Source organism: Cavia porcellus, unplaced genomic scaffold (assembly GCF_034190915.1).
Source record: "Cavia porcellus strain 051 isolate PalLab524CR breed Dunkin Hartley unplaced genomic scaffold, mCavPor4.1 scaffold_1, whole genome shotgun sequence".
Taxonomy (NCBI): domain Eukaryota; kingdom Metazoa; phylum Chordata; class Mammalia; order Rodentia; family Caviidae; genus Cavia; species Cavia porcellus.
Genome location: NW_026947484.1, coordinates 129,627,692 through 129,649,479, shown reverse-complemented (window position 1 = coordinate 129,649,479; position 21,788 = coordinate 129,627,692). Strand labels below are relative to the sequence as shown.

At 36.1% G+C, this 21,788-nt stretch overlaps 1 protein-coding gene across 2 annotated transcripts in view; it reads right to left on the bottom strand.

Annotated features, from left to right (window-relative positions):
* Positions 1 to 21,757, bottom strand: part of Gnai3 (G protein subunit alpha i3) — a 37,070-nt gene extending 15,313 nt beyond the window's left edge. The window contains exons 1-3 of one of the 2 annotated variants that reach the window (XM_005007752.4): positions 21,513 to 21,757; positions 544 to 586; positions 288 to 429 (exon numbers count right to left, since the gene is read on the bottom strand). In XM_005007752.4, the coding sequence (XP_005007809.1) occupies positions 288 to 429; positions 544 to 586; positions 21,513 to 21,630 (303 nt within the window). In that variant the 5' untranslated portion in view covers positions 21,631 to 21,757. The remainder of the gene's footprint in view (positions 1 to 287; positions 430 to 543; positions 587 to 21,512) is intronic. The other variant, NM_001172955.1, reaches the window with a different exon arrangement.
* Between the last annotated feature and the right edge of the window lie 31 nt (positions 21,758 to 21,788).

Here is a 21,788-nt window from a genome sequence, read left to right as displayed (position 1 = left end):
AATGCTGTGTCTTCTAAAGCACACTACCAACACACTTCTCAAATGAAAACACAGTACTGTGCAATATCTTTTTTTTTGTCTTTTTCCTTTTTATCGGTACTGGGGATCAAACTCACGACTGCCTGCTTGCAAGGCAGGCGCTTATGCTACTGAGCTAAATCCCTAGCCCCTACTCTGCAATATCTTATGTTGCTGTTTAAATTCATTTCCCTAAAACATGACACAAACTTTGCTTAAAAGTATCTAGTGAATAAAATCAAAGTTGACAGGAAATGAAAAATACTTACTGCTCTGGCAGGTTCCCCAAAATCAATCTTAAGTCGTCCCATGGCTCTTATGATTGCAATGATGGACTGTATAGTATTGCTATAGACAACTACTTTATATTGTTTACATTCTTCCTCTGAATAGCCATCTTCATGAATGATTCTGCAAAAAAGAAGACCAGAAGTCAATACCATGGACCTAAAATGAAAATATACTATAGACTTTTCACACATTAGGAGGAAATCTAGGCTTATAAAAGGCCAGGTTCCAACTTACTTCATCTGTTTCACAATGGTACTTTTACCCGACTCTCCAGCACCTAAAAGAAAACAAAACCAGTATATGAATTTCTCTGTAATCAAAAACAAAAGTATGAAATCAACGTAAGTGATAATTCTATATTAATAGAAAACATTTTTTTGGTGAGGCTTTCATGTTGATCAGGAAAGACTTACAGTTATTTTATTTATTTATTTTTTTTTTTTGGTGCTAGGGATTGAACTCGCGACCTCACACTTGCCAGGCAGGCGCTTAAGCCACTGAGCTAAATCCCAGACCCTACAATGTTATTTCTTATGGATAATATTGCTTTTTACATAACTCATCAACAAATTATAATCTATTGAAACCAACCCAGAGTTTGTTTGATAATGTGCGCAAAACAGGCATATTCAAGGAGATAGCAACATAGATATTTCTAGTAACTAGTAATAAAACATCAAGACACATCCATGAACATAGGCAAAAATGAAACGATTACTTCTTAGCTTCCAATCTTTTTTTTTTTAAATTAATTCCTCTGACTGCCTCCTCATGGACTTAGAATGTTCCAGAGGCAATTCTCTTAAGCCATAGAATTTAAAGAGGTTCAAAGCAGAAGCAGAAAAGGCATTGAGTTCGCAACTTTTTTACTCTATATATTCTCTTAAGCTATCCTTTTAGCTAACTTGAATTGCTAAGCTAATGATCAGGAATGAATGTTAGAGAAGCCTTCTAAACTCTTTGAAAATCTGCTTAGCAGATCTTCCTAGTCAATTCATCCTTCCACCTTTCAAAATAACTTTCAACTTCACTCTCCCATCTTCAACATTACAAACCCCTCCCTCGTTCTGACTCAAATGATCCACCCCAACAATCTGAAAAAATTACTTCACATTTTCAGGGTCAAAATCTACCAAATTATTTATACCTCCATTAATTTTCTCCGTCTTCAGCAATGGGTGAAGTGTCTCTGCCAAAGTCTTAGATATTCTTTATATATTTACCTACTTTATTTTACCTATTCAATGTCATGGCTGCTATAATTTATACATCGCTCAAATGTCACTAATTTTTCTCTTCTCAGTGGGTCATTCCTAACAGCATAAAAACTTGCTGTACTTTTTATCTTTAAATCAACAACAAATGTCCCTACCTGTGTCTTTCCTGATCCTGCTTATTTTCCTTAAACTACTACTCCCTACTCCTCTTTTGCGTAAAACTCCTCTAATATGTCACCTATATGCACTGTCTCCAATTATATAACATCTCCAATTATCCCCTTTACTATTTTAATCAGACTTACATCTTTACCACTCAACTGAAACCACTTTTCAAGATCTCCAACAATTTCCATCTTAACGACTCAATGGTCATTTCTCCATCCTCATCTCAAGCAGAATTGGGTCAAGCTGATAAACTTACCCATACTGAAACATTTTCTTTTCTAGGCAAGCTTCTAACCACTACACCTCCCATCTGGTTTTCACTCCTTCTCAGTCTCTACTCTCCAGTTTTTAAACTCTAAATGCTCTATCATTTCAGAGCTGTTTCTTGATCTTTTTCTCTACCTACACTATTCTCTAAGTTATCACATATAATTTCACAGATTTAAATACTATTCATAAACCGGTAATAGCTAAAATTTACTAAGTACTACATGCAGACTATTTTGAGCAGTTCACTTATAATAACTCATTTAATCCTTACAACAACCGTGTGAAGTAGGTATTATCCTCATTTTATAGATGAGGTAAATGAAATACAAAAATGACAAGTATTCTTTCCAGTTATACAGGAAGTAGCAGACTCAAAATTTACATTAACACAGTTTGGCTCCAAAATGGTATATACTACTTCTGGAAAGATGGCAGATTTGCTAAACAGCATAGAGCCCTCCACACACTGGAATATAGCTACATGAGGAAGAGAAGAAGGAGGGAAGTGGGTTCTCTGGGCCCAGAAATATTTGAAGGAAGAAATAAAATTCACAGGGAAAACAAAGAAATAAGCTTCAATGAAGAAGAAGGAGGCAGTCTGCAGAGACTTTTCCATGAGTTGGGACTCACTGAGTGGGAGTGGTTCAAATCCACAGACACACTGTGACTGCTGGCAACACCAGAGGCCTCCACAGCAAGATGCAGTAGTGGAAGGGGCAGCAGTGGAAAGGAAACGTGAATGTGAGGGACTGCAATGTGAGGGATGAGTGCTATGGAACTGGATGTTTTGCAGGACAGGGCAATTAGCCAGATCCATCTCAGAGAGGAGCCAACTAGGCTAAGAACTCAAAACAACTTCTGAGTCCTTCTAGATGAGTTCAAGTCCACAGAAAGTATGCTGATGACTGCAGATTGAACAGGTCTGGACCCAGCCTCACGGCCAGAAATCGCCTAAACTTAAAGGGAAATAAAGATGTAGGCTCGCTGAGATTATCCACTACCCTTCATAAAGCTACTGACGGCTTGCTGGGATAAACGAACACAGATCTGGACTCTGTCTCCACACATTGTCTAACAGTAACAGCAGAGACATACCTAGAGTGGACACTTTTTTTCCCTCTCCTTCATGGTTTGACCTTGTTTTTATATGAGTAAAGTGAATTTCAAGTTAAGACTGATTAAGGGTCAAAGAAGGTCACTACATCCTTATAATAGGAACAGTTCAAGAGAAAGAACACTTTTAAATATATATAACAAATACAAATGCACCCAACTATATAACACAAATTTTAACAGACAAAACAAACAGTACATACTACTTTTATGTTAAATATTCCAAAATTTAAACCTATAATCCTGGCTCCAGATTCATGTATCTAAGCTACCTAATTGGTAAAGTATCTAGTAGACATCTCAAACTTAAAATGCCCAAAGCTAAATTAATGATTCCTCATAGAACCTTAAAACAAATCAGTTCCTCCTTCAGTCTCCTCATTCCAGTAAAGGTCATTAGCATTCAGCTAGCTGCTCAGACCAAAAATGGCAAATAACTTGTGACTAACATGTACATGAAATGGGGGCTCCACTGTGTGTGTGTGAATTTAGTAGTTTAATTTAAAAAATAGTATCAAAAATATAGTTTTAAATGGTTTGCTCCTCACACACTCGAAACCATAGGCCTAGACCACCACAAAACCTACTTACATGTGCCAGTACTTTATAAGTTGCCTTTCATATAGTCATTTTTCCACTTAGTAGGTGGAATACACTATAAAAAGTAAATCAAATCATGTCACAATTCTGGCTGGAGTTGACACATGGCCTCTGATATTCTCAAAATGCAAGTGCAATAAAGTCCAGTGTGCCAGGTGTGGTGGTACATGCCTGTAGTCCTAGCATTTAGGAGGCTGAGGCAGGAGGATCGCTTTGAACTCGAAGCCAGCCTGGGCTACAAAGTGAGTTCAAGCTGAGTCTGAACTACATAGTGAAACCCTGTCTCAAAAACACAAAACATAAATAAAGCCCAATATTCTATAGTTCCTGCCTACGTTCTTATATTCATTTCCTATTAATCTCTATTTTGTTCTCAGTGCTCTTGTCACACCACCTTTCTCGCTTTTTCTTCAACATATAAAACTAGTTCTGAGCTAGATCCTGACTCAGTCCTTGCATTTACTGTTTCTTCTGTCTGCAATTATTTTTTGTAAAATTTTCTTCTTCATTCACATTTCTGCTTTCCTCAAAACAGCCTTCCCTGACTAATCCATCTAAATAGCTACCAATTCATCACACTCTTCCCTTACCCTTTATGACACTTTTTCTCATAGTATGTATCACTTCTTTGAATGATAGATTGATTTCCTATCTTTCTTATTAATATATAAACTCCCCAAGAGCTTATTTATCCCTATATTTCCCCAGGCCTCAAAGTGAGCCTAATATAAATTACTACTCAAATTAATATTGTTGAAAAAATGAGTGACTAAAAAGTATGATCCTTTATTAAATATTTTACAGATTTTATCAACCAAAAAATAAGTTAAAATACAATTCAAATAATATAAAAATTCTAGACAACTAGATTCTTATAGAATCCAATATTATATTTACATATGCTTTTACTGCTGTTCTTATATAGTTGGGAATCAGGGGTAGCACAACACAGTTAACATTTGAATAGCATACAGTGACATTCTTCCAGTTCTTTTGGTAAATACCTGAAATACAGCTTTTTTTGTTTTTGTTTTTTTGGTACTGGGGATTGAACTCACAATCTCACGCTTGCCAGGCAGGCGCTTATGCCGCTGAGCTAAATCCATGGACTACAGTGACATTCTTATAACACTGTTAAGAAAGAAGTAAATTCTCTTAAGTTTATCTAGGAAAAGTAAGGTTTCAACTGTGAGGAAAAGATACAAATATATACTAGTTATAGAATAAACTACTTAAAACACAGAATTTCCAGATTATTCTATATTAGTAAGAACTAATACATTAAGTGCCGATTATTAAGTGGTGCGCACTATTATTTTATATATAGAAAACAAAGTTTCTATCATCAGATATTGTGAATGACATGATGAATCTATTAATCTCAGTATAATGTCTACCTATCTTGCTACAATTTCCTTAGAAAATGTCAGTTTGGAACTTGGGCTACAGTTCAGTGACAGAGCACTTTACCCAGCCTGTGTGAAGCCCTGAGTTCCAGTCTCAGAACAGGGGTGGGAGTGGGGGTTGGGTGGATGTCAGTTTGCCCTCTTTATCATCACACCATATACAGAGTCCACCAAAAAAATGTATGCTATATAGATAACTGTACTACTAATCTTTGTTAGTCCATCACAGTTTGTGCTGTCACTGTTTGATCATTTTTGTGCCTAGATTTTGTAACCTGAACAACTTCTAAAACAACAATACCCAATATATTAACTAGTGTGAGTTTCCTACTTCTTTTTGAAATTCTGTATCACTTCTATCCTTTGTTTCTGTTTTGCTTTTTAAAAAATAAAATAAAATAAATAAAAATGTATACCCACTTTACGAAAAAAAAAATAGTATGATTTGTTTTCAACAGATAGTATTACCATGTGGGACCCTACAGGATGTCCTATATTGCAGAAAACCCACTACACTGCTGGTCCTTATTGAAAATGCACGTGTAGCAATCCCAGTGACCAAAGTTACCCAAGCAGCAGTTTGCCATACTAATTAAATGTCTGGAAGTTAACAGCCACAACTTTGAGCACCTCTTGTAGTTGTAGAGGCCAAAGGTAACTTGTATTAACAAATAATAAATAAAGCATTAAAATATTTAAAAGTTTTTCTTCTTTTGAAGTGTGAATATATATATTTGAATGGGGGCCTGGGGATTTAGCTCAGCAGCATAAGTGCCTGCCTTGCAAGCAGGCAGTCCTGAGTTCAATCCCTGGTACCAATAAAAAAGAAAAAGACAAAATATGTATATATTTGAATGGACTCTAAATATTTTCTCCCAAGTTTAACTGCCCAAAGAACTAAACTCAGCGGGTGTTGCTAGACATTTTATCCTCATAAATAGTGAATCACTTTATATCAAAAATCTTTGACACATCTGGCTTCTAGATGACTATGGCTGCTAGTCTTCAAAATACTAACATTCATCTGGAACATACTCTTCTCTCCTTATCACACTATAACAAAAATCTTCTTACATATTTCTCAAATTCATCCTTTCTATTCATGTGTCTAAGCCTGACATTACAGCTATTATAGTTTATACTGTAATTCACAGTTGTAATTTTCTCTTTCAGTTCTAAGCCCTTCTTCCTTCTCATCATTTCCAAAAGGTACGAGACAGCACTATTTTTAAAAATCATCTATTTATCTAGTAATTTTCCAAATTCTTCAAACACATTCTATAAAGCATTCTTACTAAAGATAATGCATATTAGATTTAGTTCAATATTCTGCATTTCAATCTTCTAGTAAGTCCTCTCTTTGGTAATATCTAGCTCTTTAGGTTTTCTCTAATCTAGTTCCCATGTCCCACCTTCCTTCTCCCACCACATACATGGTGTTTGAAATGTCCCAATTTATCTACATCTTTTTGTCTATATTCTTTCAAACATGCATCACAAATTTAAGGGGAGAAGAATCATTTATCCAACTTCAATCCACCTTAGAAGTTACCAGATACAAAAAACAGCAACTTACAAATTAAAACCTACAAACTTATCAAAGCATGAATTACATTTTCCACCCTACCCTGAGAAACAAAAACATTCTCTTCCTTAAGTATGTTTTTAGCTCTGCCTACTTCTCTTGTATACTTTCATCCACATTTGCCTCTACATTACTGCCTGTGACAGTACGTGCAAGAGGCACCAAAATCTCTCCTTTTCCTTTTAAAATTTGTGTCTGTTGAGAGATTTTTAAAACTTCTAGTAACTCAGGATTATAATGGAGCACAGCTAAGCTCTAGAATGAAATTATTTTTGTATAATAGCCAAGGCTGCTAGATCAAGATTTCTCTTGCACAAGCCCACTACCATACATATGGCAACATAAAACAAATTCAACTTCCTCCAAAGTAAGTTGAATGCTCAGTCAGCAAATACATTTGATTTTCTTTTTCTATCTTGTTCTCATCTTTCATATACGACACAGGGAGCTTAGAAATTTTTTTAAGCTAGTGATATCCTGTAGTAATAAATTCTAGCAAAAGAATTATTTTACTATCATAGCTCTGCCATGTCTAGCTGTGTGACTAGGGCAAGTTTCTAACTTCACAGTGTCTGTATCCATAAATATAAAAACCAAAGGGCTCTGATATACCTGTTCTCTAAGTAACTACTGTACCACTTAAAGGCTGACTCTCTTATTCTGACACACAGAAGTAGCAAATGAAACCATGGATTCACATCTACTTGTGACCTCAAGAATTCACAATAGTTACCATACTGCAGTTTTTAGCAAGTTCTCCAATATACACTCCTACTCCAAGAGGGACAAAGTATACAAAGAATTAGAGTGCTCAACAGGAAGGAAAAGTAGTGTGGCATGCCAATTTCTATATTAACGCCTCAAATTAGTCTATAATTATGCAATCTCAGCCTATCAGGGCATTCAAGTTAGATTACTAGTCTAAAAATAGAAAAGGAAAAAAAAAAAAAAACCTACCTACAAGTAAAGATCACAAGGATCCAGGGGTACAGCTCACATGATTTTCTATTCTTCTCTGTACCTGGGATCAAACTCATGATGTCACATTTGCCAGTCTTGTGCCAATGAGCTATATCCCCAGTCCCACAATATTTCAATAGTGGTGTCTATCACTTGTATTTTTTTTTATTAACAGGTATTAAAGTAGCTAACAGGAAAATTCAGATTAAAGTTAAAAACACACCAAGAAAAATGCTTATCAAGATAATATACCTTGCAAAAAACAGTTGCTTATTAACTCATTAAAAGAAAATGTTGGGCCGAGCATGGTGGCACATGCCTGTAATCCCAGAACTCCAGAGGCAAGGCAGGAGATCACCAGAAGTTCAAGGCCAGCCTAGGTTGAGTGAGTTTAAGGCCACTCTGAACTATACAGTGAGATCCTGACTTAAAAAAACAAAATAAAAATTTTTAAAAACAAAAGGTTTAGGAAGAATTAAAGAAGAGAAAAATATCATTGAGCAAATAGAAATTGTTACTCATTTTCTTCCAACAAATATGTCTCTTACAGGCCCAGAACAGATATGACTTCAAATAAGTAAGTTTAGGAATTTATGTCTAATGGGAGACCTCAGAGGTATGTTTTTCTTGTGAAATTATCAAGTTTCAGTAGTCTAAAATATCAGAATAATTTTCCACCCAGCCCACTAGCCCATCAAATATGCCAGGCCTCTGTAATATATAAAAATTTGGGAAACCCTTATTCAAGTTCCACTTCAACTTCTTGTTGAAGCCTTTCCACTTCCTCCTAAACAAAGCTGCCACTGCCATCCTGGTTGTTGATGAAGATTATTCACTGAAAGTGAATCTTTGAGATTAATTTCTAATATTAACTCCCAAGCTCTCCTTTCCAGTCACCTCATTTTATCTCTAGCCACCTATGGTTAATCTAAAAAAAAAAAAAAAAAAAAAATTATTTGACTATTTTCCTAGTTCCTAAACTTCTAGCTTTTCATAAACTACTCATTAGTTTGCTTAAAATGCTCCTGTGCCTGTGTACTTCTCCCTTAGGTGCACTCTGACCAAGCTTAACTTGGCCTTATCCAGTATCAAACAGTATAATCGTGGTACAAATTTTTGTAATTATCTGGTGCGTTCCTGTCTAGAACTTCACTAGTCCTATACTCAAAAGCATAATCCTTGGAGGCACAAAATAGTGCCTTCTTTCTGTAGTCCTCTTTTCTAAATCCAGTGCAAAATTTAAGGCAGAGTAGTCACTTAATTTATGGGATGAGTGACTTGGGACTCTATGATATTCAGCAGTTACCCAATCATATTTTAAAAGTACCAGCTGCAATGGATGGAATTTTCAGTGTGGGCAGTTAAAAGAAACAGATGCCCACTCCTCTGCTATCTTTACTTAGCCATACACCCACCCCTGACTGTGTCTTCAACTCCCACCTCACAACTATGACAATAATAACCATACTAATCGTTTTTAACCCTCAAATCCTGTCCTACCTTCCCTTTTGGTGTCTTTAAAAAAATTATTCTATGAAGTAATCACATATCAATCACCAAAAAGAATTAAGGAACATATAAAAGTTTTAAAGTAAAATTAATATGCTCAAATTTCAGAATATTTGCCTGCCCATAACTCCCCTTTCAGAAAAAAATCCATACTTTCTTTCGTTAAAGCCACACAAAATAAGCCACATTCTTTCTCATGATTGGATCAGGAGAAATACCTGACACAGGAATCACCTAGTCACAAGTTTTCAAAAGCTTATAAAACCTTTTGAGACTTAGCTCCAAAAGATGAGCAGGACAAATCAGACCATCTAAGAAACATGCACTGAAAGATTCAGAAAAAGTCCTAAGCTAAAAGCTCACAACATGTAAAAGAAAACCTAGGCCACAGATCTAGGACTTCAAAAACAGCAAGGTTACAAGAAAGAGTCAGTAGGGCTGGGGATCTAGCTCAGTGATACAGTGCCTGCCTGGCAAGCTTGAGGTCCTGTGTTTGATTCCTGGTAACCACCTCCCGCCTCAAAAAAGGAACAGACAAACGTGCTACAAGTAAAAAAAAAAGAGCAGTCTGAAAGGAAGTGAGTGAAGAAAGAACAGATAGGATCAGGAGAAAAAGAGAGATGAACAAAACAAGTAAGCAAAGAGGCAGAAATAGTGAAGACAATAAGAAAGTGACAAAACAGGAAATGTTAGAGACAATAGTCTGACCAGTTAAGAGCTACTTCAGTTTCTACAGCAGGATCTTCAATACTCCCCCCTCAAAACTCCCTCTTCTAATAACTGCCTTCCCCAACTTTGATAGTTTGAATGAGTTTTCTGGTGGGAGAGAGGATTAAAAACTGAACAAAACTGATTTTAAGGATATTAGAAGTTTTTTTCATCTTTAAATTTTAGGTTGTTTTTATTAAATACTGAGTACATAAAAGAGAATATTTATATGATATGGTGTAATGAAACAAACATCTGTATACCTGATACCCAGTATAAAAAAATTAAGCATTATCCTTTATCTTTTAGCCACCTATATAGATCCTTCCCAATATCAACTATTAAGTATTTCCAAGAGATAAGTATGTAATGAGGGAAAGTTAAGAAAAAAAAATTTTTTAATTTTTAATCAAAATACACTCGTGACTTATAATGTATGAACTGTTCAGTTTCATGGCTTTCACCAATTGCATAGAAATTATCCTAATACCAGTCTTATAAACCATAAAACTTAGAAAGCTAATCAAGCACTCTATATTCACAAATCACTTAAGACAGACATTGGTTTACTGAAACAAAAACAAAAAACCATCCTGTTCAGCTCCCAATACGATCAAATGTTATCACTTGAGAATATGCACAATATAACTTGAGTGACAGCAACTGGTCCATAAATAGAATGGGGGAGTAGGAAGGAGCAGGTAAGAATGCTTAGGGGTGCAGTCATTTGTGACAAGAAATGGGGTTATCCTCTGTCCTCAATGTTGCAATTTTGCCCTATGATAAATTTCCTTTTACTTCTGTGAAAGTAGACAACAAAAACTCATTTTGGGGCCAGTGATATAGCTCAGCAGCACAAGTACCTGCGTGGCAAGTACGAAGTCATGAATTCAATCCTTGGTACCAAAAAGAAAAAGAACTCATTTTGGTGCTAACATTAAATTATATGGTATTTTAAAATAACATAAATGAGAAACTATTTTTATTTTGACTAAAAAGGAATGGAAAGGCCATGAACACTGTAAAGCACAAATAATCCAAAGATTTCATTTTAATTCATACAAATAATTTGAATAAGTCATTATAGTAGCATCCGAAGTTAATGGCAATGCTAAATTTATTCATCCAAATCTATGCTTTCCTAAATTTTACATTTAATAATGTTAGCATCATATCCTAACCTAGGATCTCCAAACATTTGATTAAGTATTTTTCACATGCCTATAAAAACCGAATTACCACACTTATATAATTCACCAAGAGTGAAACATTACCAAATGGAAAGCTACGTGCTAAGGACATACACTTTCAATTTCTTTTACCATATATATGCTCACCAGTGCTGTCAAGCCAAATTTTTAAAAAATTTTGGGTTTCACACATGTATTTACTTCTATTTAACCTTTTGTTACAAAATGAATTAGTAGCAGAATGGCATAAATAAATAAACAAATCTAAACAATAAAAAAGAACTATGCTATTTTCTAGACTTGGAGATACATAAATTTGTGTGTAATAAAATCTGGCTTTAAAGATATCTACTAAAAATTCAAACGAATACTCTCTAAATCCTCTAACGGCCTCTTCAGACTCTTCTCTAACACTCTCCTTATACCAACCCTTTTCTGTTCTAGTAAATCTACTTGCTCACTCATGTTCTGAGCCTTTGTGCACACTATCATCTCTGGATACAGTTGTCTCCAGTGTCTCCTTTAAAAGGTCCTATTTGCTGGGGCTACAGCTCAGTAGCACACCTGCCTGACAGGCACAAGGTCATGTTTGATCCCTAGTGCCAAAAAAAAAGGTCATTCTAAAGTTAAAAAAAAAAAAAAAAAGGTCTCTCTCTTTCAAGGTCCATCTCAAATGTCACCTCTTCTTGGGGGACTGCTCTGATATAAATTTTCTCCTTCCACAACTGACTCCTGTAATCATATTACATATATACTATCATTCTTTACTTGTATATCTACTTAAGAATTTTATCTATTTCCAAGCTGCAAATGTACCTTTACACATATAAGACAATCATAAATAATAAATGAGTCTCACTCTGGATAATGCAATATTAAAAATCAAAAGTTCAATAAAAAGCCATTACTAAATGTAATGTAATATCCTACATTGGATCCTGGAGCAGCAAAAGAACATTAGTGGGAAAACTACTGAAATCTAAATAAAAGTTTAACCAACATTAATACCAATGTTAATCTCTTGGTAACAACAAATACACCATGATTAAGTAGGATGTCAAAATTAAGGGAAACCAGGTGAAGTGCATACAGATACTCCCCACTACCTTTGCAACATTCCATTAAATTCTAGGAACTTGCTGTGGGACTATAATTGCATTTGAATTTTGTTTTAGGCATGTATTGATATGCCTAATTTTTATATGTTTATTAAATAGGTAATGGTGTTATAGTATAATTTTAAAATCCAACTTGAAAAGATAAAGGAAGTTTTTAGTATTGACCCGATGCAAATAGGTCACACAACATTCATTATAGGAAAATAAGATGATTTTGCTAATTTGTTTGGGGTTTTTTGTTGTTTTTTGAGACAGGATCTCACTGTGCAGTTCAGGCTTGCCTTAAACTCACTATGAAGCCCAGGCTAGTCTTCAATTTAAAGCAATCTTCCTACCTCAGCCTCTGGAGTGCTGGGATTACACATATGCACCATCATACCTGGCTACCTTGCTAATTTTAAATGTGTGGTTTAAAAGAACCCTAGATGGCTGGTATAGTAAGTTTTAATAGGCCAGATGAATAAAAGCAGATGTAAACACAATTTAAATATGCAAGTAAACTATGTTTTGATCGTGGCAAAACATGCCTGATTCAACAACTGCAGACTACATGAACAGCTAGAAAAAACAATGAGTACATTATCGACTTTCAAAGGAGTTTAGGTCTAAAGACTAGCTTCTCCTAAAACTTGTTTCTAAGATCTCTCAACCACTATTCAGGTACAATCAAATATGGTGTTCCAAGCGTCCTCCTTTTTATCTTAGTTCACATCAAATACACTAAATTCTTTTACAACTTAAGAGCAAAAAAAGGATATTTCTTTTATATAGGGCACTGAATCAAAAAGCACAACTGTGATCCTAACACAACTGTTATTCAGTTCAAGCAGCTTGTATTACAGAAATGATAACACTGATCACTAAGCAGGTACTGCAACAGGATAGCCTGAATAGATAAAGCTTACGGATAACTCCAACTCCAACTCCAACTCAAACACTGCAGAAGAACTTACTAAGACAAAGACAACTAAAATTGAGGGAAAATCAAATGACAGAATTTGTTTCCTTTGTACTCTTGAACATTTACATTGTAAGTACTCATTTATTTAAATGTCTTCTGGGTTTCTAATGTCAGTTTTTAACTATCTTCCCAAGCAGTTTTGTGATGCTGAAACTAATTTCAAATTCAAGAATAAGAGAAGTAACACAAAAAATAGCCCCTTTTATAATATGCTAAACATTCCATCTGGTTAATGTATTAACTATATAATCAAAAGACTCCTGAGAAAAATTTAAATCCTTCACCAACTCAAAGAAAAATACTCAAAATCTGAACAATCTCCCAACTTCCAGGCCCTTTGCATTATATCACAAGGTACAATGGTATCTCAGTTCACAAATGCTTTTGTTTGCAATGTTTGCAAGCACTGTATTGGGTGACAACCACGACCACCACTATCTTACCCACACAAACACAAACATGGCCATCCTTTCCAAAATTGTAGAACAAATTAAGTTCATGAGCTCAGATACTACTGTATCTCCTATTTCTGAATCAAGTTACCAATTCAAATGTTTTGTTGTTGTTGATACTGGGGATTAAACCTGGGGCACTCTACCACTGAGCTATACCTCCCGGTCTGGTTTGTTTGTTTGTTCTTTTTTTTTTTTTTTTTTTTTCTTTTTATCTGGAGACAAAGTCTCATAAATTTGCCCAGACTGGTTTTGGGTTTTCAATCTTCCTGCCTCAGCCTCCCAAGTACCTTGGATTACTAGTGTATACCATCATGCTCAACAAGAAATACATTTTATTTTGTCAGAAAACAAATCCTAAAATGAACTTCAGCATCCTGAACACATTTTATAGATATTCCTTTAGCTATTTCTCATTATGAGATCTACAATGTTCTTATTTTTTGGTGTTTATTGCCAATATTCCAATTCCTTAGTATTTAAAGCAGCTCTTCCTGCTTCCCCTATAGCCCCACTCTACAATTAAAAAAACAAAAAACTAAAACTAACTAAACAAGAGGGGAAAGGGCCCAGATAGCTAAAATCTTATCTATGCCCAAAATCTACTTTGCTGAATAATTTCACCATCTTCTTAAGAAAACAATCTATTAACAAGATTAAAATAAGGAACAAAATACTGTTTTATTCCTTTCTTAAATTTTGGATAATTTTTTGGTGGTTATAAAAGTAGCAGAGGAGAAATTAGCAAGAAAAAACAGGGTGATGTTCCTGGAAAATACATATTATTATGTTTTTAAAATTTCTAAATGAAAATCAAAGGTAAATTAAATTCAGTTGACAAACTATTCTCTGAGCTGAGTATGTTGATAATAGGTGCTGAGAATCCTACACCTGTACCTAAAGGATGAATTTAATTATATTTCCCAACTATATAAAACAATATTGAGAATGAACAGATATGTTCTGATGAATTAATGAAAAATAAAACCAGTGATATATTTAGTTCTTCCATATTTCCAACTCATCCATATTCAACCTACATTTAATGAGTATTTACTAGGTGGCACACATTGTCATCTATTTATTAATCATTAATTCTCTAGCCCTGTGTTTTATTTGCTTGTTTTTTGGTACCGGGACTGAACTCACAACCTTGAGCTTGCCAGGCAGGCACTTATGCCACTGAACTAAATCCCTAGTCCTAGGCATGTGTTTTTAACAAAGAATTTCACCCACCTCAGTCCTTGAAAAGGTCAACCTTACAAAAGTCATGATACTTCATGAAACCTCCCACACTCACAAGCACAGATGACTGAATGAGGATGGGTATCTGACAAAGCTGGACCAATCTGACACTCTTTCCCAGGTATCTGGAATGAGGAACCCAGACAACACAAAGCACTTAACCACCAAGTCTGGCAGTATGTGAGTCACAAAAGTGTATCAGTACCCCGAAGTTGAAAACCAGTGTAGGGGGAGAGGAAAAGTATCATATATGAGCAGAGAAAGCTGATATGAAAAGATGACTTAACCAGTAAACAGAGCAAGTAGCTATTCTACTCTAGAAGGAATGGAAAGGGAGGATATGCATCATGAGCCATGAATATATGACCTGTTGTATTTCATTTCTTATCTATCCATGGATGTCTAATACCTATAAAATCACCTACAGTACCATGTCCTGTCAATAAACTTCTCCTTTATGTGTACTTGTATGAATGGTCCTACCCCTTACAGCCCCTTATATTATATTAGAACCTGTAACAGATGCAAAGATGAGAACTACCTAATCCTCCTTGCCTAAAGAACCAAGGAGTTAAGAGGGAGCTACACTGTAGATCTATAAACATACTAAAAGGTAATAAGCAGCACAAAAAGTACCGTGAGTTTTCAAAGGGATAGGAACAGATAATAGTTTAAAACACCAGAAAAAGTTTTATGAGTTTTATGAGAAAAACAACCAAATAGTAATCATAATGGACCACAGTGAGATATTTTTTACATGTTTGCTAAAAACTATAAAATTCTGTATTCTGGGTCTATCAAAAAACTATTTTAAACTTTGCTGGTCTCTAAAATAATCAAGAATCTGATAATGAATTAGGCATAAGACTTAGCAAGTCTGGTTATAAGACATGAGAAGAAAAAGGGAGTTTAAAATGACTGCAGTTTTCAACCTAAATACCAGAAAAGTTCAACACAGCTGGGCAGGAAAAGTTCAAAACAGAAGAGAAGAGGAAAAACAAGTTTGTACTGTACATTTTTAAATTAGAGTAAGTGGCAGCAAAAACTACATAAATGTACTAAGGAAAAAAGAATGACCTGGGCCATCTTAAGCATAGAAAACATTTCTCAAAAATTCCAAGTAAAGCCAAGCTCGGTGGCACACACTTGTAATTTCAGCTACTCAAGGTGACTGAAGCCAAAGGATCACAAGTTCAAGACCAGCCTAGGCAATTTAGCAAGATTATGTCTCAAAAGCAAAAAACAAACGAACAAAAATCTCTAGAGAGCTTGCCTAGCACGACTGAGATCCTAGGTTCAATCTCCAGTATTGGGAAAAAATTCCAGATTAACGCTGTCCTTTAAGGAACTGGGGTTTTAACTCAGCCGCCTAAGAGCCTACGTGGTGAAAAGGTCGTGAGTTCAATCCCTGGTTACCCCCCCCCCCGCCAAAAAAAAAAACTGTCCTCTAAAACAGCAAATATGAAACTCTCCATCTATACCCTTCACAATGTCTACGTTTTTTCTTTTACATATTAAACATTCCATTTTTGCTGGGATGCTGATAATCTGCCTGTATCTGCTTATGGCGCTTTTTATCTGTTCACAAATGAGGGATTTAAAGCCAGGCATAGTGTTGAATACCTACAATCCCTGGTTAAGGCAAAAGGAACACAAGTTTGAGCCCAGCACCAAGCAACTTAGCGGGACACTGACTAAAAACTAAACAAAAAGATGTAAAAGGGGGTTGGAGCTCAATGCAAAAGCACTGGGTTAAACTCCCAGTGTGTGTGCATGTGTGTGTGTGTGGGGGGGGGGTTATTGTTGAAGGACTTAATGGGGGAAAAATGGTTCCCTTTCCCCAGAAAAATACATATAACCACAAACCTTGTTAACAGGTTTAGAAAATCCATGGGTCATCTGAAGTCCTGATTGATGCAGGCATTCCAGGTTAAAGAAAAAACGCACGCTATGGAAAAATTAGAGAAAGAAAAGAAGAGAGAGAAAGTGGGATAAAAAGGAAGTATTTCGGAGACTCACCAACTAACTTTTCCCAAGAAATCAGACAAAGCAGCAGCTTAACAACGCATGAGAGGGACAGAGTAAAGAGTTCAGCACTTCTTCAACTTTCACTAAACCCTGAAAGGTCTCCAGACCAGGAATCACTTTTATCACAGACAACTGTCCAAAAACTAAGACTTTTTGTAATAATCAAGTAAGTGCAACAAACTGAAAAATTTTAAAGAAACAGCTGCAGCCGTGATTATAAAATTACATGCCCTGTCAAATCTAGTATTAAGTAAGTATGCAATTCTATGATTATCATTATTTATAGGAATAGTATGGCTAGTAAAGATCGCATTTTGATACATGGTCCTAAAAAGACCGTATTTTCAGAATGCAAAAATGATAAAGGCACTTAAATAAGGGACACAAAATTGCTGGTCATGGTGGTACACACCTGTAATCCCAGCACTCTGGAGGCTGAGGCAGGAGGATTCCTGCAAATTCAAGGTCAGCCTGGGCTACACAGTGAGTCCAAGGTCAGCCTGAACTACACAGCAAGACCCTGTCTCAAAAAACCTAAAAAGCGGGGCTGGGGATTTAGCTCAGCCGTGTAAGCGCCTGCCTTGCAAGTGCGTGGTCTTGAGTTCGATCCCCGGTACCGATTAAAAAAAAAAGAAGAAGAAGAAGAAGAAAGACACAAAGAATAAACAAGGGTTTATCAAAAAGAATTTTTTGCAATGCTTATTTCTATTTTTTATGCCATTCCCCCACCCAGATACGTAATAAATCCTCACAAAAAATTTTAACTTCTAGACCCTTATCCCAAATAAATGCCTAACATTCTCATAATGAATGTCATCTCATGAGTATATAATAGCATATTTATCAAGTCTTATTTTTATAAGTATATCCAGTCAGTTATATGCAAGCCTAAGTATAGTCAATTGTATAATATAGAATTTAGAGTAGTATTCCAATTCTGACTGCAGCTTAATTTTAGCAATACGATCTTATTCCTCTCACCACAAAAGGGGGATTTGGTAAAATATTTTTCTTCATACTATGACACTATTACATGAAAAATAAAAATACAAAGTATCACAGATATTAAATATTTAATTGGTATAAACCTTCAGGTTTTTTTTGAATTACAAATCTGGTAAGTTTACAGAGGGAATCACACCAAAAATATTCAAGTATTATCTCGATTGTTGTAAAACTCTAAAGTTATAAAAGTGATTCAAAATTTGAACACAGTAAAAAATATGCAAACAACATACCTGTATGCAATCTTATTTACTACACATTGGTTAGGGAACTTTCCATAATACAACTTTATTTGATAGAAACTGTGATTTAGCATATCAAGATCATCAATAACATATAAGGATAATTCAACCCAAAGATAATGTAGGAAGAATTAAAACACTGAAAATTTCCTCAGTTTAGCTTACACTAGCCTCTTGATTTGAATTGCTATAGCATCTGGAATCTATAACATTCACCTAGACTTATTAACAGTAAAAGCTAAATGTTCATCAAGATTGTACTAGGTGCCTGGCTGTCTTCTGTTTTACAATTAGTATCATATTTAAATCTCATAGCAACTCTGTGAAGTATCTCCATTTTCTCCATTTTAATGACTAAGAAATTAAGGCAGAGAGAAGCAAATAATTTTCCCAAGGTTATGGGTAGAAGAATTAAAATTTGAAGCAGTCTGACTTCAGAGTCCATGCTTTTTTTTTGTTTTGTTTTGAAATAGGGTCTCACTATTAGTTCAAGTGATCCTCCTGCCTCAGCCTCCCTAGAGGTCAGACCTCAGGCATGCACCACCAAGCCCATCTCAAGAGTCCATGAAATTAATCACTATATGAAACTACATCCCTGTAAGGAAAACAATATATTATGTGCCAAGACAGATAAGAGTAAGGATAGATCTCAGCTTAAACTAAATTGGATAGTCTTACAGAGATAAAGTAGAAACCCCATGTGTATATATTGAAGATTTTCTAGGGGAAAAATAAATTATTTCTATACTATGTTAGATGTATTTTACTTATAGAAATAGCATAACATAATTTTAATTTCATACATCCATTATGTTATGGTCCAAGAAAAAACAGCTATTTTGGCACTGTGTTTGAATTTACTGATTTACTTGCTTAAAAATACTATATTTAAAAAATTTTCTCAGAAAACAATGAAGTTAAGGGGTGGGAATTTAGCTCACATGCATAAGTGCCTGCATGTGAATTCAAACCTCAATACTAAAAAAACCCAAAAAAACAATAAAGGGCCGAGGATTTAACTCAGTGGCATAAGGGCCTGCCTGGCAAGCCTGAGATTGTGAGTTTGACCCTGTACCAAAAAAACAAAAACAAAAACAAAAAAAGTTGGTAAATGTTTTAGTATTTTTATTTAAATGCTTTTTAAGTTCTGTAAGTTACCACGTGCTTAACTGCTAATTAAATGCACTATTTATAAATTCTGAATAAAGATTTTTCTAGACATTTGAACAAGTTCTGCTTGCCCAAGTTCTGTACATCCACGTTCTGTCAAATCTTACCATCTAAAAGAAAGCCTCACAGTATACAACTGTATTACAAGAGACTAATGTACTCTGATGGCAAGTGTAAAACAAATCATTCACAAATATGGCAATACATCTTTAATCTCAAAAGATGAGGCTATATCTTCAATTTCATAACCAATAGGTAAATATAAAAATGCTAATGCGTTAAGTGTTTTGGGATTTTGTTTCATTTTGGCTTGAGGACTGAACAAGGACCTTATGCATGGTGTGCAAGTATTCTACCTTTGAGCTGCACTCTAGACCTTTTGATATTTAAGACAGGATCTTGTTAAACTGCCAATCTGGATTTGTTCTTCAGATCTTTTTGCCTCAGCCTCTGAGCATCTGAAATTGCAGGCATATGCCCGCACACCAGCAAAGACTATGGCATTTTTTGTTTGTTTGTTTCTTCTGTTAGGTTTGGTTTTGTTGTTTTAGGCAATGAGCCACATTCCTTCCCCATTCCCATTTTTGGAAAACAGTCTAAAACAGTCTCCCTAAATCAGTGTTGGTAAACCCATGACAACTACGGCACACATCTGTTATCATTAAAAGCTCTAAAGGATTTCCCATCACTGCCCTAAATCATTAAATGAGCTTGCAACTCTCTGCCTTAGTCTCTTAGAGTGCTGGAATTGCAGGTATCAAGTGTTGTATTTTATATTAAACTTCTTTTCAAGGGCCCAAGAACTAGCATCCAACATTAACTGACTCATGCTGTTTAAGGAGCACCTACTATGTGCTCAGGACAGTGTTCATCCATAGAAGTCATATGTAATACCGATAGTGGCTATCTAGAACCATGATTGAACTCATGCCTTCTGGGAGTTCAGGTATTCAAAACTCCAATGCACAACACTCTGTATCCAAAAAAATATGTCACTAGAACTTCTATAATCTATGTTAACACAAAGAGACTCTAGCATATCCTGGGTTACAGTGACAAGTGTATTTGGTCCACTTTACACCATGAAAATCTGGCATTTCCATCAAAATGACACCTTTTTCTCAAAAATCGATTGTTTTAAGACCTAAAATTCTATTGCTTTTAGAAACCATGACTCCCCTGACAAATCTCCTGAAAATAAAAATAATGAAGAAATGTGGCACGATTTTATTGGTAAATTAATAGAGTACTTTACACAATTTACTAAGACTGTCAAAAGCTGTAAACTGAATCATGCTAAGTAAAATGCATCTAACTGCACATAAATACCACTTAAAACAATTATCAGGTAAACTACAGTAGTCCTGAAGGCAGTTTTGGCTTTAAAGTGACCAAAACGGATAAAAGAGCTCTCTACGAGTTTATAATAAATACACAATCCCTTTAGTCTTACAATAAGTATGTCCAATTCCACAATTTATCCTAAAATAACTCCATTCTCACTGTACATGACTCCCACCAATTTCTGTCCACTAGCTTTTCAATCACATACCTCAAACAAGCCATCTGAATTTCTTCAGCGCACTCTATCCCCTCTCCCTTTCAAAAAACATAGGAATTATAAAATATTAAGAGAATTAAACTAGGAAAGGTGAAAAAGTATAAACGTCTCTGCCTCCTAGGACTTCCCTTTATACCTAAGAATTTACCACGTACCTCAACCACCTACGTTTCATGTTCCTGGATAATGCCTCCACCTTACTAACAGTTCAAACTGTTCACTCTCTAACAAATGACGGAGTCTTTATGTGACCACCCCATCCCAGCTTCTCGTATTTAATCATTCAAGCCGTCCAGCTTTATCTTGTCCTATAAAATTACGCTGAAACTCACAAACCATTATTCAACGCCACCATATATTCTTGCGTCCTCCTTTTAACCAGCAAGTTCGAACCCACTGTAAAACCTTCCCTGGTAATTACCACCTCTTCCTTGCATTCTCAAATTCTCTTTCCTAAACGCCATCCCAGCCCGGAGTTACACACACCGCCTAGGCTAATTCCCGAAACCTCAAAGCCCCACCCCACCATCACGCCCTCCGCGGCGCCGGCCACCAACCCCAACACCCAGCCGCGTAGCCGGCACGCCCTCCCGACCCCTGTGGGGTTCTTCTCACCGCCCCGGTCAGACCCTGCCGACGCTTTAAAAATGCCAGGCTCCTCTACCACCACCCCAGCCCCGCCCCCAGCCCCTCACCGAGTAACAGCAGCTTCACTTCTTTGGCCGCTTTCTCCCCGTCCTCCCGCAAGTTGCGGTCGATCATCTTACTCCGCTCCACCGCCGCCTTGTCTTCGGCGCTCAGAGTGCAGCCCATGACGGCGGCGAGAGAGGGAACTGGGCCGGAGCTCACTCACACACCGCGGAAACTGCGGCTTCGCTGGCCTAGACAGCGTCTACTGCGGGGCGGCGGCCCTCTCCGTCAGCAGCCCCAGAGCCCGAGGAACCGGACATCCGGCGCTTACGACACTTCCG